Source organism: Erpetoichthys calabaricus, chromosome 9 (assembly GCF_900747795.2).
Source record: "Erpetoichthys calabaricus chromosome 9, fErpCal1.3, whole genome shotgun sequence".
In the NCBI taxonomy this organism is placed as follows: Eukaryota; Metazoa; Chordata; class Cladistia; order Polypteriformes; family Polypteridae; genus Erpetoichthys; species Erpetoichthys calabaricus.
In genome coordinates, this window is record NC_041402.2 from 89,722,364 (window position 1) to 89,739,880 (window position 17,517).

Below are 17,517 nucleotides of genomic sequence, written 5' to 3' on the forward strand. Positions count from 1 at the left end.
AACATACACAGTAATGTAGATGTTGCTGAAAGTATTGATACCCTTTCATTTTTTAAAAATAATCACAATTTTCCAAGAAACAGGTTGAAACTGACAAAAGTAATTGGCATCCACAATTCGTAATTCTATATTCCACATAGCAGACACTTTGCATTTGTCTATGCATTATGTAATTACAGGTAGTAATTTATAAAATAAACTGAAGTCAACTGTATTGAACATAATCTGTATTTCAGTATTGTGATATTTGCTCATTTGTGGCTTAATATTAAGTCTTGTTTGATCATATGGTGTATTAATCACATAATTTTAAATACTTGGTAATGCAGAAATAAGACAGGCAAATATTTTTCACTGCACTAAATTTTTTAATGATCAGAAACGTTGTTGCAATATCCTAGTTTTTAGACACAAAAGAGATACAAGCGGAGTATGTACATTTAGCCCACATCCTTTGCTTTAGGCCAAAGTACTGTCATTTACCAAATGATATTTATTTTTTAGGGAACAATTTTCCTTTGAAATTTTGTCTCCATTTCCTTTTCATCATTCCAGTGCTTTGTTTCCATTCTGAAGTTACACACAAGGCAGCACTAACGACTGGATGACATTGCTGCAATTGGATATCATGCAAGACTGTGTACCGCATAATGTGAAAAATTAATTTCCTGTTAATAAAAGCAGTTTTACTGACTTTGATTCAACATGTGGCACTGCTGCTCAAACAGCATAAACACACAGTTCTAAATTAAGAGTCCAAATCCCAGTACGTGCAGAAAATCTTAAGGCCCTATTCTTTGACTTGAACTCGGATGGCAGTGCCAACCTGGGGACTGTGTGTGAAATATTATGTTGTTGTGGTTTAAACAGATATGTATCTATGGAATTATTAAAGTGTGCCTCTACTTATTTAAACGCAGTATTCTGCATCAGCTCCCAGGTATGTACAGTGTTTTAAAAGATGAAACCAGGAGAAGGGCCAGTCTTCATGCATGGTATGTATAAAAGGAAAAGGAGAGGTGCCCTCCGATATGAAACATCTTCAGACTCACTTACCATAAACTCAATATAAAACCTGAGTAAGCTCTACCACTATAGGTTTCAGGGAAGGTTATCTGGTTGAAGATGCTTGGATTTCATTTTTCTAGTGATCTGGCTGGGCACACAATAACAGCTTCGACTGCAGCTTCACATTTGGTTTAGGAGCTAAAAATTACAAGATGTATGTCTGTAGTTGAGAAGACATGAAAACTTATTTTTCACCTACATGAAAAATTGACACATTTAACTCGGAGACCACAATATGAGATTTTTTTCTAATATATTACACCACAGACCAATAGTAAACATATTCAGGGCTCAACTACCTTTTTATATTTCTCTCTGTGCTGTTGAAACTTCACTGGAGCTCAGTTTCTTAAATGTTATCTATCCCATTTAAGTTTAAATGCAACACTGCATGGGTGTTTCAAGTAGTTAAATATAATTAATTATGCACTGTGATCTGTTCTCCAAATTACTCTACATGCATACTGTATATGCATCACTATATATATATATATATATTAATTTTATATATATATATATATATATATATATATATATATATATATATTAATTATATACCGGTATACATACATACACAAACCTTTTATATATACAGTCACATGAAAAAGTTTGGGAAACCCTCTCAGCGTGCGTAATAATTTACTTTCAACAAAAAAAGATAATAGTGGTATGTCTTTCATTTCCTAGGAACATCGGAGTACTGGGGTGTTTTCCGATTTTTATTGAAGCAGTATTTAGTTGTATGAAATTAAATCAAATGGGAAAAACTGGCTGTGGAAAAATTTGGGTCCCCTTGTAATTTTGCTGATTTGAATACATGTAACTGCTCAATACCGATTACTTGCAACACTAAATTGGTTGGATTAGCTCGTTAAGCCTTGAACTTCATAGACACGTGTGTCCAATCATGAGAAAATGTATTTAAGGTGGTCAGTTGCAAGTTGTGCTTCCCTTTGACTCTCCTCTGAAGAGTGGCAGCATGGGATCCTCAAAGCAACTCTCAAAAGATCTGAAAACAAAGATTGTTCAGTATCATGGTTTAGGGGAAGGCTACAAAAAGCTATCTGAGAGGTTTAAACGGTCAGTTTCAACTCTAAGGAATGTAATCAGGAAAAGGAAGGCCACAGGCACAGTTGCTATTAAACCCAGGTCTGGCAGGTCAAGAAAAATACAGGAGCGCCATATGCGCAGGACTGTGAGAATGGTTATAGACAACCCACAGATCACCTCCAAAGACCTGCAAGAACATCTTACTGCAGATGGTGTATCTGTACATCGTTCTACAATTCAGCGCAATTTGCACAAAGAACATCTGTATGGCAGGGTGATGAAAAAGAAGCCCATTCTGCACTCAAGCCACAAACAGAGTCGCTTGTTGTATGCAAATACTCATTTAGACAAGCCAGATTCATTGGAACAAAGTGCTTTGGACTGATGAGACAAAAATTGAGTTATTTGGTCATAACAAAAAGCGCTTTGCATGGCGGAAGAAGAACACTGCATTCCAAGAAAAACACCTGCTACCTACTGTCAAATTTGGTGGAGGTTCCATCATGCTGTGGGGCTAGTTCAGGGACTGGGGGCCTTGTTAAAGTTGAGGGTCGAATGAATTCAACCCAGTATCAACAAATTCTTCAGGATAATGTTCAAGCATCAGTCACAAAGTTGAAGTTACACAGGGGTTGAATATTCCAACAAGACAATGACCCAAAACAGTTTGAAATCAACAAAGGCATTCATGCAGAGGGAGAAGTACAATGTTCTGGAATGGCTGTCACAGTGCCCTGACTTGAATATCATCGAAATCTATGGGATGATTTGAAGCATGCTGTCCATGCTCGGCAGCCATCAAATTTAACTGAACTGGAGTGATTTTGTATGGTAGAATGGTCAAATATACCTCCATCCAGAATCCAGGCGCACATCAAAGGCTATAGGAGGTATCTAGAGGTTGTTATATTTGCAAAAGGAGGCTCAACATTATTACTGATGATGATATTGATATTATTGATGTAATATCTCTGTTGGGGTGCTCATATTTATGCACCTGTCTAATTTTGTTATGATGCATATTTTCTGTTAATCCAATAAACTTAATGTCACTGTTGAAATACTGTACTACTGTTTCCATATGGCATGTCATATATTAAAAGGAAGTTGCTACTTTGAAAGCTCAGCCAATGAAAAACAAAAATCCAAAGAATTAAGCGGGGTTCCCAAACTTTTTCATATGACTGACACTATATAATACTTTCATTATCATCTTGCATACATATACTTAATTTAGCTTGTTTTAAAAATACATCCATCTAATCCATTCCCTACTTCACCTCTCCAATAGGTTCATGGACATGAGGAGCCTGTGGCTCTCCTGTTAGCAATACGTACTAGGCAAGAATAGCTCTGTTAATTGAACTTAGATGCTAAACACGGTAAATGCATATATATCTGAGAGTAAGCAGCAGATGGGACAGACAGATCCAGAGAGAAAGTACACTTTTACAAATGTCCTTCAGATGGAAGACTTGAGCAATAATTAGAATGAATCAGAGCCCACAAACTTTTATGGGAATACATATAATCAAAAGGAGACAGACACAGAGTATGTTTAACAGAAATGTGCTGTGGACATATTTAAGTAGATAGAATTGTACTAAGATCAATGCACTTGTGTTTTAAAAATTGCTGTTACTGAGATTCTAGGAATAAACCTTTACACAATTGAAACTGAAATGGTGCCAGCCTTCATACTGACAATATGATGTATTTGATAATATATGGCAGAATACTAGTTGATCATTCTATGATTTATTTATAAAAGACAAGAGTAGTCAGCAGTGAAATGATTTGAAAATATCAAATGAAGGCAACACATTACATTAAACTGCAAATGTTAAGACAACTATAGAAGCAGAAACGGAGCAACAGGAAATGGAGCATTATCTTTTTTTCAAGCATCATCTCCCACCCCCTCACCCCACCCAAGTGTTAGTGTGAAATTTTGTCAAAATCTGTGTGCTACAAAAGAAATTTTTATAAATTTATATATCTACACTGGTCTAGCACTAATTTCAACCACTTTTGAAAAATCATAATATGGAACAAAACTATGCTTTGTTTTATTTCTGAAATGCATTTATACAGATGTAGTCTACTCAAAGCAAGTTAATCCAAGTTGTGGATTGTGGTTGTTTGGTGGCCAGAGACTTAACATTACACCAAGGCAGGAAGTAACCCTTGTCATAGGTACCAGTTTATCTCTCTTCTCTCTCTCTCTCACACACACACTGGCCCATTTAGAATTGCTGAAAGGCTAAACTTACCAGTCCGCATTATTTTAAGGCACGTGTACCTCTGCATTTTTTTTTTTTGTTAAAACCTTAATTTATAAATGGGGAGAAAAAACTGGACTGTATTCTTTAAAGCTTTGAAGCACCAATCTACAAAGCCAATGCGCTTGTTACTGTGGTACTTTATATTGTATTTTTGTGTGTTTGTTAGAGTGAGGGAATTGTCATAGTGAGCTTTTAGAAAAGTGCTATATGAAATAAAGTATGATTGACTGATTGATGCTCTGGAAAACAGGGTGCCAGAATGGTGACAGAAATATGATAAACACCATCTGTTGAATGCCATACTAATTAGATCAGCTGTAGATAATCTTGTGATATGTGTAGGAAAATTACCATTAATAATAATAAAAAATGCAAACTGCCTGTTGCAAACATACAGCATCAGTACTCAAATTTTTTAACATTCTTCATAGATGTCTGGAAAATAATTTATATAACATTTTTCTGTTCTATATCCATCCATCCATTTTATAAAAGAACAGCTGTATAATTTGTGCAATGACTGCTGGGAGTCTTGTTCTGGCACGACTATTTTGGTAAGAAAGGCTAAAGGAAATGAGTGCTCCCTGGACCACTGCCTCCAAACAGTAGGTGACAAACTTTCAGTTCACTAGGAAAATGAAGAATGTACTTTTATAGACAAGTTTCATGCAGAAAGAAGGAAGGTAAAAAAGTTTATGATTCAACTGTTGCAGTAGGGGACATCAATGAAGTACTATAGCAAACAATATCCATGAAATGTACATGAATAAAAAATCTCATACCGTTGTTGTACTGCACTGGCCAGGAAGGTTGAGTTCAAAAGGAATAGTTTTAAATACAGTAATCCCTCCTCCATCGCGGGGGTTGCGTTCCAGAGCCACCCGCGAAATAAGAAAATCCGCGAAGTAGAAACCATATGTTTATATGGTTATTTTTAGAATGTCATGCTTGGGTCACAGATTTGCGCAGAAACACAGGAGGTTGTAGAGAGACAGGAACGTTATTCAAACACTGCAAACAAACATTTGTCTCTTTTTCAAAAGTTTAAACTGTGCTCCATGACAAGACAGAGATGACAGTTCTGTCTCACAATTAAAAGAATGCAAACATATCTTCCTTTTCAAAGGAGTGCAAAGCAAGCAGTCAAAAAAAAAATCAATAGGGCTTTTTGGCTTTTAAGTATGCGAAGCACCGCCGGTACAAAGCTGTTGAAGGCGGCAGCTCACACCCCCTCTGTCAGGAGCAGGAAGAGACAGAGAGAGAGCCACAGAAAAACAAAGTCAAAAATCAATACGTGCCCTTTGAGCTTTTAAGTATGCGAAGCACTGTGCAGCATGTCCTTCAGGAAGCAGCTGCACACAGCCCCCCTGCTCACACCCCCCTACGTCAGCGCAAGAGAGAGAGAGAGAGAGAGAAAGTAAGTTGGGTAGTTTCTCAGCCATCTGCCAATAGCGTCCCTTGTATGAAATCAACTGGGCAAACCAACTGAGGAAGCATGTACCAGAAATTAAAAGACCCATTGTCCGCAGAAACCCGCGAAGCAGCGAAAAATCCGCGATATATATTTAAATATGCTTACATATAAAATCCGCGATGGAGTGAAGCCGCGAAAGGCGAAGCGCGATATAGCGAGGGATCACTGTATTCTCAAAAATGGCAGCCTTCAACAAGGAAAATGCTCAGCTACAGATTCACACATTGAGAAAGCCAGCATTACAGAGTCACTGATTTTGTAGTCACAGAAACTATCAGACTAAGGCCAGGTTTATGCGATGTGACGCATGCTGCAGCGGACGCTCCTGCTACGCAAGCGTTTTACTGTTAATACTTGCACATGTACTTTACGTAAATCTGGAAGAATCCATCAGGTGGCAGTGCGAGATATCACGGTGAGAACAGGTTCGGCTTCGCTGTGTTGTGAATTGCCTGGAACACCCATTAAATTCCGATGACACCTTACCGTAATATCTCTGAAAAGGTTGTTTAATGATTAAATCCATCAATCCAGGGATATGTCCATTCTAGCAAGCATTGGGCATGAGGCAGAAACAATCCCTGGACAGGGAATCAGATCATCGCAAGGTGACTACAAGCACTCACATATACTAGCGTCATTTTAGTGTCACCAAATCTGCATATCTTTGGAAGGAAACCAGAGCACACTGTGGAAACCCAGCAGGAACACATGCAAACTCCAGGCAAGACAGCAGCACTACCGCACTGCCCCCATATGTGTAATTTAGCTTTCTTTAAATAAGGAATACTGTTAACGATTTATCTGTAAAATGTAATATACATACTTTTAACGCATTTCATCATGAAAGTGATATCAAGTATAAATCTAAAGATTCTAAATGTGCAGAGAGTTGGAATATCATACATTTAAGGTGTTCTGTGTGGTGATCTATTGCTGTTTGCCACTGCTATCAGGTCAGAAGGAAGCCCCAGAAAAAAAAAAAAAAAAAGAAGGCACAAAAGATGGTTTGTGAGACTTTTAAAATATACTGTGCCATTATGATCGGGAATATGCGACACTTAAATATAAAAGCACCATGAATGCATCTGTATGTCAGCATTTTGCTTCACCACATCGAACTATTCATCAAACATCGAAGCACGCACATCAATCCTGTAGGATCCCCAAAGCGGCTTTCTGTCACATGTAGATAGTAAACAGAGACTCTAACGTCACATTCCAACTTTTATCACACTGCGCCTCCTGACTTTTTGCTGGTATGGTAACTCGCGCACGCGTCGCGTTAATTTCTGAGGACCTGCTCAGAGGATGCGTCAAATGAATGCTGGGAACACGTGGCAGCCATGATGCATTCGTGTTCTGAGCATGAAGTATAAATGAGCCCTAAGGCAATCACCAGGGTGTAATGGGAATGGCTAACAAATAATGAAGAGTAGCAGAACACATGGAGCAAGTAATTTCAACAAATATAGTTTCAACTTTTGTATAATAAAGACTACAATATCTAACAAAAAAGTAACTGAGTAAAAATATTGGCCAATAAAATAACATTAACAACAGCACAAAGATCACATTGTGATCACATTGTAAATGCTTGACAATATGTAGCCTACAATAAATGTTATGGGTCATAGTTTTTCTCTTTTGGAGATTTTTTTAAATCTGTGCTTTGATTTCCTTTTTTTTCTTGTTGATTATCCCATTACCTCATTATGTACTTTTTTTTTTTTTTTTTTTTTAACTACTCTAGGAAGTGCTACTTTTTTGTCAGCTTTTTGACACTGACCAAAGAGGGAAAGAGAAATAGTAAATCTAAACTCACCAAATGTAAGAATAAACAATTACCTAGTTTCCAAGGTGATAAACAATTCTCCAAAAATGGAAAGCAGCTACACTTGTGAAGTTTTAAAAATGCAAAAATCTTGTCATTTAACAATGAAATAGGCCCCAAAGTGCTGGCATCCCGAAGGTTGCCGGTTCGAATCCCCGTCACTGCCAAAAGAGATGCTACTCTGCTGGGCTCTTGAGCAAGGCCCATAACCTTCAATTGCTCCAGGGGCCCTGTACAATGGCTGACCCTGCACTCTGACCCCAAGGGTATGCGAAAAGATGCATTTCACTGCGTGTTGTCCTGTATAACTATGTATGTGACAAATAAATAAAGAATTATTAATTATTAAATGCACTGAAACCCATCCTAAGATGTGACAAACCCCAGCAGGTCTTCTTTCCAAGACACATTATTTACACTGGGTAAAACACTTACTATTGAGGATAAAAGAGCATGTTCAGGTTTATCACTATATGAAGTTTTAAAAATGATTGTGAGACGACAGGACTCACTGTTGAAGACTGAGATGATCTCTTTAGCACAGTCAAGGAAGTTCTAAATTTCACATTTACAAATCAGTTTTATTTACTAAACTTTATTTCAGGGAATTGCCTAACTATTTGACAGAAAAGTTTGTTTTTTCTGTTCTTTATTTAAATCAGTTAACTTTCAGAGAAATAAAAAACACTGATATTTCAACTAGTTTGATTATTTAGATTTTTTTGTTTTCAATTTTGCTTGATACCTAACAGTGATGTTTCAGCATGTAGTAAGGATCCATGTTTATATAGAGATAAATATGGTTTTCCTGCAACTCGCCTCTACAGTATCAAATAGGTTTAATTTTATCTTCAGTCATGAGGGTAGGCTTGTGTGTTTTTGAGATCTGACAACCAATAAGCACTCACCTGGGAGTACAATGCATATAATGTAGCTACAAAGAATAAGGAATTCAGGTGTTCTGGATGTCACAAACATGAGAGGGGCTCGTCTGTTTGATGTCTTGTGTTTATGCACTGCAATAGAATGGAAAAAATAAAAAAAAGGTCCACATTTGCGGCTGAAGTCACTGTATGGGGAAAGCAGTGGGGAAGTCGGGCAACATGTTATCATCAGAAAAAGGGGTGAGCTTCAATACTATAGAAATGTGAAATTGTGCTGGAACAGCATCACAGAGTCATTTAATTTGTCATGCCCTGAAAGATCTTGTATAATCCGACATCCTCCTTGTCAAGTCTGACATCACATCCAACTAGAAGTCATGTAATGTGCCACTGGCTTGGGCTAACTCCAGGTAGCAAACTGTGCATGAACAACACCATTAAATGCAATCTATCATAATTTGTACAGATAAAAAATAATCTGTTGTGGAGGGGATACATCTAGGCCCACCTGTAGCTGTGTCCATGTTGCATCCCAGTCACTGTTGTACCATTCAAATATGTCCTTAATATGCTTTCACTGTGTTAGTCACACTTCAGTTGGACACAATATACTAGCAGACATTATCTTGGCTTCAAAAACTCGACCATCACAAGTTTATAGTTGGCTAATTCATATTCAGCAGAGAGGTATGCTGTTTTAGTAGCCCCTAATAACTGCAAGTCCTTGCTGCCATTAATGTTTTGAACAACTTATCAATGATCTATTTCATGATTCTAACTGAGCACACCAATGTTTAGACAATGTGGCTGTTTTCAAACACTAATGCTGTACATTTTATTTTGGAATTCAACATCCACAGCAGCTCATTTTGTCATTGTTGTATAATAGCCACAGGAAACAGAGACAGGCATTTGGTTTAAAAGTTGTCTTGACTTTTACCTAGAACTACTGTAGTATAATATTGCCAGTCAGACGTTTCCTTGTTCCTCTCACATCACTATGGCTTTTCTTCTCACACTCCAGAGACATGCCAGGTTAAATTATATAAATAAGCACAAATGGACCCATATGAGTAAATGTGAAAAGTGTATGAATTGTCACTGTGCAAGGCAGGTTCGTGCCTTGTACTTAGTGCAGCTGAGACAGGCACTGGCTCCATCCACCTAAAACAGCCTTTTAGAAAATGGCTACTAGGTGTCCTGCATGAATCCATGTTTGTTTCAATCTGGGGATGAACGTGAAGACTTTTACTCACTCTGGTTCCTTTTCGGAGATATGTTTGGCATTTTTATTAATTAACTAGACATTAAGCCCGTTACAATAACGGGCGCTACAACAGTAGTCCATAAACATTTGTAGGAACAGTCTATATTAAATGGCAAGGGACCTTTTACCTCATTAATTTTTTTCCCATAAAATGCCTGTAATTTTCTCTGACAGTAATACTGGCTTTGCTGTCCGTAATAGGCGTTTAATTTTCTGTCACAACAGTGGGCAATCAGCAGATTCTCCCCAGCAACTGATGTAATGTGCGCGAAAATAAATCTACTTTTAATTTACCGGGCCAAGCTTTCTTAATAGCAAATCTAATATCATCAGAGTAAACACTTGCACAACAATGGGGAAGCTGGTCTCCGCGTCTCAGTACCCGATTGGATTTTTTGTGTTTTATGTTTTAGGTCTTACCTCATTTACTGAAATCCAATTGGATCTGCCGCGCGATATTTTATAGGTCCCGCCCTCTCTGTCTTGTGTGACACATCAGGCGGCCTTTGAAGCATCTGCTTTGAAGCATCGCACGTGCCCCGCGCATGTGCACTTCACCAGAAGACACACACACACGGACACTGGACGCACATAGGGGTTTTATTAAAGAGGATTTTTATTTAACAATAAATAAGTAAATGTATTATTTAATAACCACCGAGTGAAAAATCTACCATGCAAATTATGTAACTTAATAAAATATAAATCCTGTGACATTAAATAGAATTTGTTTACAATGAACGTAGAGACTGGGAAAAGTCTCCATGTTTTTTATTTAAATATTTTGTTTTTAAATATGTTTTGAAGATGAAAATATATGTCAAATAAGATAACAAAAAAAATGCAATTTATTATAATACTTTTGGTTGAAGGCAAAGTCTGAAAAGTTTCAGATTGCGTTGGATTAAAATCCACAAAGTCATTGCAGTAAAAAAGAAAAATTAAATAGAAGTGTCTTTATATATCTGGGGAAACAAAGACAACACATTCAGCACATATAACAACCATTCAGAATAGCACTAAATGCTAAGAGTGGTAGGGTTTTGAAATGGTTTATTTTATTTATTTATTGTTGTGAACAGCAGGCCCACTCTAGTTATACTGCACCTTATTTACATAAGTAGCATGCACCAAGAACACATTTGAAGTTCAAACTTCTCCAAACATTTTCATGCAGATATTGTTTTTCTGATGTCTGCATCACAAAATAAAGGCCTCTTCTGTTTTAGCACATTTATTCCTGATGTCGCATTCTATACTCTGCATCCCAGCATTGCCTAAAAACTAGAGCATTACATCAGCAGTGACGAAGTAAACACCAGCCATGGAATGCTCTGGCCTTGCACAAGTACAAGTCATTAATCCTTTCTCCTTTAGGACAATTGGGGTCACCAATTGATAAACAGCATCCTACAAGATGGCAAGAACTACACTATACTAATACACTGAAATCTTCCCCTCTTATGCTTATCATATTTTTCAAAATTGTTTGCATAACACTTTTACACAGTTCTTTTGTGCACAGTTTCCAAATTTACTTCTAAATCAAGTTTGCTTTGAACCTCTTGCTCCTCTCTACGGTTGCATACTTTTTTCCCCCCCCACTTGCTAACACTTAGTCACATTTCTGAGTTCATATTTTGCTCTTACATGAACAAAGAGGACTGCAATAATCATAATGAATAATAATGACAAATTCTATTTATGAAATGAACTAGACACATTTTCCATACACCACACATAAGAAATAAACATTACACAACTAGAAAAATATGCACAGGCAATACTTATTTAAATTATTGAAGACATCCTGGATGCAAGTGCTCATGTCCGTGTGCTTTTTGTTTTCTTTAACAGCAAGCTCCCTGATAAAATGCTTTTAAGCCTGTGGTTCCCAGAATAATTTATAGCATGTGCAATTAGAAGAAAAAAAAAATTGGCTTTTTTTCAGCTTGGGTTGGAAGATAAACTTAAAAAACAGATTGTACACTTTAAACTGAAAAACAAAAATCAATGGTTTTTATAATGGGTTGATTGATATTTGAGTGTGTTTTGTAAACTTAAACTTAGCTGCAAATGTGTTACTTGCACAACAAAAACTATAAGAGATATTTTTAACATCCATCCAGATCTCTTATTGTACACTTCTATGTTTGAAAATCTATCAAACATCCATCCATCCATTAAGACATGAGCTCCTAAGTATTAAAAAAAAAAAAAAAAAAGTACTGATCAGAAAACTGTTTTGGTGTACTTTTTAGAATCTTTTTGTTGCTCCTTTAATAAATGCTGTCCCACTTTAGTCTCTTCAAAACAGGAAAAAAACAACTTATTCACTGCTATCTACTTTCACTCATTTAAATCATAAGAGGTGTTAGGGAAATACATGCCTTGTTAGCTACACATATTTCGATTAAAGGAAAGTCTTGTCACTCATGAGTAATAGTTTATTTCCATGTAAATTTGATCTAATGCCTAATATACTGCGACAGCAAAGAAACATGTTTGGTCTGTATGAACTATAACCTGTCATATAACTGCAATAGTGTAAATAAATCAAAATGCCAACCAAATTAAGTTACAAACAGTATGCATTTCAACTACAGTATCACATAGTTTCACGATAACCAACAGGACATGTTTCATATTAAAGTTTCTGCCACCTACAACTTTCTCATCATTGAAGACAGATTACATTTTAAAACAGACAGCACAATGGTGCAATATAGTCAGTGTCGCTAACTTGCCCAATCACTATCTGTGTGGAGCTTGCATGCTCTGCTGAAAACTGCACAGATAGAAACAGCTACATCAGTTTCAGTTTTTGGTACTTTTCTGTTATCGTGATGTAGTGAAAAGTCAAGCAAAATGACACCTTTTATTGGCTAACTAAAAAGATTACAATATGCAAGCTTTCGAGGCAACTCAGCCCCCTTCTTCATTTAAAACAGACAGCACAATGGTGCAATATAGTCAGTGTCGCTAACTTGCCCAATCACTATCTGTGTGGAGCTTGCATGCTCTGCTGAAAACTGCACAGATAGAAACAGCTACATCAGTTTCAGTTTTTGGTACTTTTCTGTTATCGTGATGTAGTGAAAAGTCAAGCAAAATGACACCTTTTATTGGCTAACTAAAAAGATTACAATATGCAAGCTTTCGAGGCAACTCAGCCCCCTTCTTCAGGCAAGATGTAGTACAGAAACTGGAGTTCCCTGTGTTTACAGTATATACACACTAGGACAAGAAACAACATTGGTAAATCTTTAATCTTAAATGTAAAAAATTAATAGACCCCTTCAGGCCAAGGTTCATTTAACAAGAAAGAAGAACTTCTTGCCTGAAGAAGGGGCCTGAGTTGCCTCGAAAGCTCACATACTGTAATCTTTTTAGTTAGCCAATAAAAGGTGTCATTTTGCTTGGCTTTTCTCTACATTCATAATGGCTAACACGGTACAACACCCTAGTACTACAAGAGAGAAGAACAATGTATGGTCAAGATCTTTGGATAAGAAAACTGTACAACAAAGTCTTTTGAAGTTTCTAATCAGTTTTTCCATACAAAGTGGATCTGCAGTCAGGTTGTCTGTGTCAGTCTGAGAGATGCAAATAATCCTCATACCTTCTCATCCTCATCCCCACTGTCTTCAACAACATTCTCTTATCTTAACCCCATTGTTTTTAAGCCCCTTATGTTAATTGTTCTATGTCCTATCCCATCCCTGAACCCCAATTGACTAAGTCCCTGAAGTTAAAATAGTTCTTAGATTACCTTACTCTTCACCCATTCCCTTATCTTAACCTTGCATCACGATAATAGAACAGTACCCAGTTTTCTCCAACGTCTCAAAGATATGCAGATATGGTTCACTGGTAACTCAAAACCATGTAAATTTGAGTGAGTTTATGTGTATGCCCTATGACTGACTACAGTCTTGTTCAGGGTTGGTTTCTGATACACTTCATTACACTTTCATTTGTAAAATACCTTAATACAATGTTGCTGTCAATCCAAAAGTTTGACTCTTGCAGGATAATTTGCAGTTCGTGCTTTAGCATCTCATCTATTTTGACTGCTACCACATGCTGCTGTTAATTATAACATTGGACAGGTTTCAGTGGTGCTAGTCTTGACTTCTCCATTAAAAATGAACAATGTGTCTTATGTTCTTTGGTAGTTAGCAGAAGATAAGCAGTACCATATCCATCTTCAGAAGCGTCTTCAAAATGATGCATTTGTGCAGACATTATGTGACCAAACCCAGTCAGTTTAATGCACCTGCTTACATTGATATCCACAAGTAGCTGCAAATTGACCATCTATCTTTTCCATCACTGGACATACTGTACTTAACTTCCACTTTTTCATCCCATCCATATTTCTCTTTACACAGTTCCCTTAAAATAAGTTCAGCAGTCAATATAACTGGTGCTAAAAGTCTAAGCAAATCACATATTGAACTGACCACTGACAGAATACCACATCTTGTAGCAGCAGGTTTATCTTGCAGCTTTGGATCTTGAAACTGTCAGTTTGTGTGCACCACTGAACGCTTTGGGATCTCTAAATTTGTAACAATAAAAGTCTAAGCAAATCACATATTGAACTGACCACTGACAGAATACCACATCTTGTAGCAGCAGGTTTATCTTGCAGCTTTGGATCTTGAAACTGTCAGTTTGTGTGCACCACTGAACGCTTTGGGATCTCTAAATTTGTAACAATAAAAGTCTAAGCAAATCACATATTGAACTGACCACTGACAGAATACCACATCTTGTAGCAGCAGGTTTATCTTGCAGCTTTGGATCTTGAAACTGTCAGTTTGTGTGCACCACTGAACGCTTTGGGATCTCTAAATTTGTAACAATAAAAGTCTAAGCAAATCACATATTGAACTGACCACTGACAGAATACCACATCTTGTAGCAGCAGGTTTATCTTGCAGCTTTGGATCTTGAAACTGTCAGTTTGTGTGCACCACTGAACGCTTTGGGATCTCTAAATTTGTAACAAATCATGGCTTAAGTGTAGTCCTTTTGTTCAATATCGCTATCTACGGTATACACAGCCTACAGTTTTCTGAGCAAGACCAAAAACTGGTCTTGCAAAAAAGATCAAATTATATTATTCTTAAAGAGAGATAAAAGGTGCAGTCCAAGGCAAAACTAAATATTTACATAAATAAATTACAAACTCATGACTGTTTTCAAAGTCTTCATTAATTAAAGATATGCTGAAAAAAATCCCTTTTATACATTTAGAACTCAATACACTTATCAAACCATAAAACATAAAGCTCAATATTAATTGCAACTGAACTGTTTGGGAATTTCCAGTAAACAATATGTCGAATGTTAATAAATTCGCTACTTCTCCAGACCAAATATAATGCAATCACCACATTTTTCTACTGACCAGAAATGCTGTACTTAAGGTCATCAATAATTAAAATGTTCTGCAAACCAATTCAAAGACCATTAAAAGTATATACTAATTTGAAACACATTATTATGGATGTACCAGTCCTTGATAGCCGTTTCGTTTTTTTTTTTTACCACTATATAGGATTGTTGGGTCTGCAATTAAAAAAATATCTCAAAGTGAATTTTACTTAATGGCATTTTTGAAAATGAATTAGGCACATTACATTATACATAGATTAGATGTTGTACATCTGTTTTAAATTTTAGGCCCAACATTAATTACTAAAGGACCCCAACACATTAAAATACACTGAGGTGACTATGAACGTGACAGCTTCGGAAAGAAAATATTACAGTATCTGAGTTAAACACATACATACTGTACATATACATACATTCAGGGGAACATAAATCTTCCGATTAAAATTTCGTAAAAGTTGTAATAAACTCAAAAGAATTACGCACAACTCCTGTTAGATGTCAGGTGTGTTACTAATAAAAACATAAATGCATCGTAAAAACTGATACATTTATGAAAAAGAGTGAACACACGACGGCTCGTTCGACTTAGAAACGGAATTTGACTGAGGAAGGCCTTGCTAAAAAAAAAAAAAAAAAAAAGCTGACTTTCAGCTTGCTATAAATTAATATGGGCTTCTTTCTAAAATGCTTTCGTTTTCACATTATTAGAGCATTAGTGAAAGTCTTAAGTCTAAAAGTGATCAACCTCAGGGCATTTAAGTCTGTGAAGAGGGCAAGGGAATAAGTGGTCCTATATACGAGTAATTTACAAATCAAGTTCGTCTTTATAAATGTAAACGTCCGTCTTTGGGAACCGATAATTAACACACAAAAAAAAAAATAATACTATAGAGCAGGACAGGACACAGTGCATTATTTAAAAAACAAAAACGTTTGGAACTGCTAAAAGACTGCCCACTGCCCTTAAGTTCACCTGAACCGTCTCTCTCTATTTTAAAAAATGATTTCACCAAAAATAAACACCAACAATTTTTTTCCTTCTACCTTAAAGCGAATGAGACGACATAAATTTTCTTTTTAGTATTGATAATAACAACTCTTTTCGATTTCAAACAAAATAAAACGAATAAATAATTCTAATACGCTGCATTTGGTTTTGAAGTTTGACATTAACAGTATAATGAAAGTAAATACGCCAAGATGCCGGGCCTATGGATATCAACATACAAGGTTGGTGGGGTGGTGATATTTTATTATTTTTTAATAGCATCAAACGAGATGCGTCCTCAAATAACGCCTTACCTAGGGAATGGTCTTCTTTAAACATCCATTTCATCTTTGCAGTCTGTACTTTACTTGTATAGTCTTATTTAGCGTTCTAGTCCAAATGTGTTATTTGGTCTCTCGAGCAAGTAAAGATAGCGACTTTAAAATTATAAACAATAACAAAAACAAACCGAGGCTTCACGGCGACCCGACGAGCCAGTCCCTGAAAATGACGTCACAGGATGGACGAGCGCAACTGACAGCCGAAGGGGGAGACGAAGCTGCACGAAACTTGGCTTTTTGCATTCAAACCGGGCTTTTATGAGCAACTCCACGAAACGTTACCTTTGAAAAATATAATAGATTCTGGCACAAAGAAAAATATTAAAATGACACCGCTGGAATTAATGTATTTAAGGCTCTTAAGGTAGACACTTCCTGGCAAGCTGACAGGGCATAAGGCTCAACAGAATGGTGACACTATTTTTACCAAAACGTAAATCCAAAGATTGCTTCAATCAAGCTATATTTGGGATATGCATATAATGTCTTTTGCATACTTTTGAACACACAAGTTGGAATATGTTAAAAAAACAAAGTAGGTTAAAAAAAAGGTAAAGGTATGGGGCAACACAAATCAAACTTGCTGCGGTGGGCTGGCGCCCTGCCCGGGGTTTGTTTCCTGCCTTGCGCCCTATGTTGGTTGGGATTGGCTCCAGTAGACCCCCGTGACCCTATAGTTAGGATGTAGCGGGTTGGATAATGGATGGATGAATGGAAATCAAACTTGAGGTTATTTCCCTTATTGAAAGAAAATTACCATTTATCTATTTATTTTCAGTACCAGCTTCTCTGAATTTGGATTGCAATTAGTAGTCTCTACAAGGTGCATCAGCCAACTGTTGAACAACCTCCATCTTTAGACTGTGGGAAGCAAATAGAATCCATGGATGAATGACATGTGAACACAAGGAGCACAT

The 17,517-nt window shown here is 36.7% G+C and overlaps 1 protein-coding gene across 1 annotated transcript in view; it reads right to left on the reverse strand.

Annotated features, from left to right (window-relative positions):
• Positions 1-16,780, reverse strand: part of gabarapl2 (GABA(A) receptor-associated protein like 2) — a 38,281-nt gene extending 21,501 nt beyond the window's left edge. Inside the window, exon 1 of the mRNA XM_028809868.2 lies at positions 16,574-16,780. Coding sequence (XP_028665701.1) covers positions 16,574-16,607 — 34 coding nt within the window. The 5' untranslated portion in view covers positions 16,608-16,780. The remainder of the gene's footprint in view (positions 1-16,573) is intronic.
• Positions 16,781-17,517: the final 737 nt, after the last annotated feature.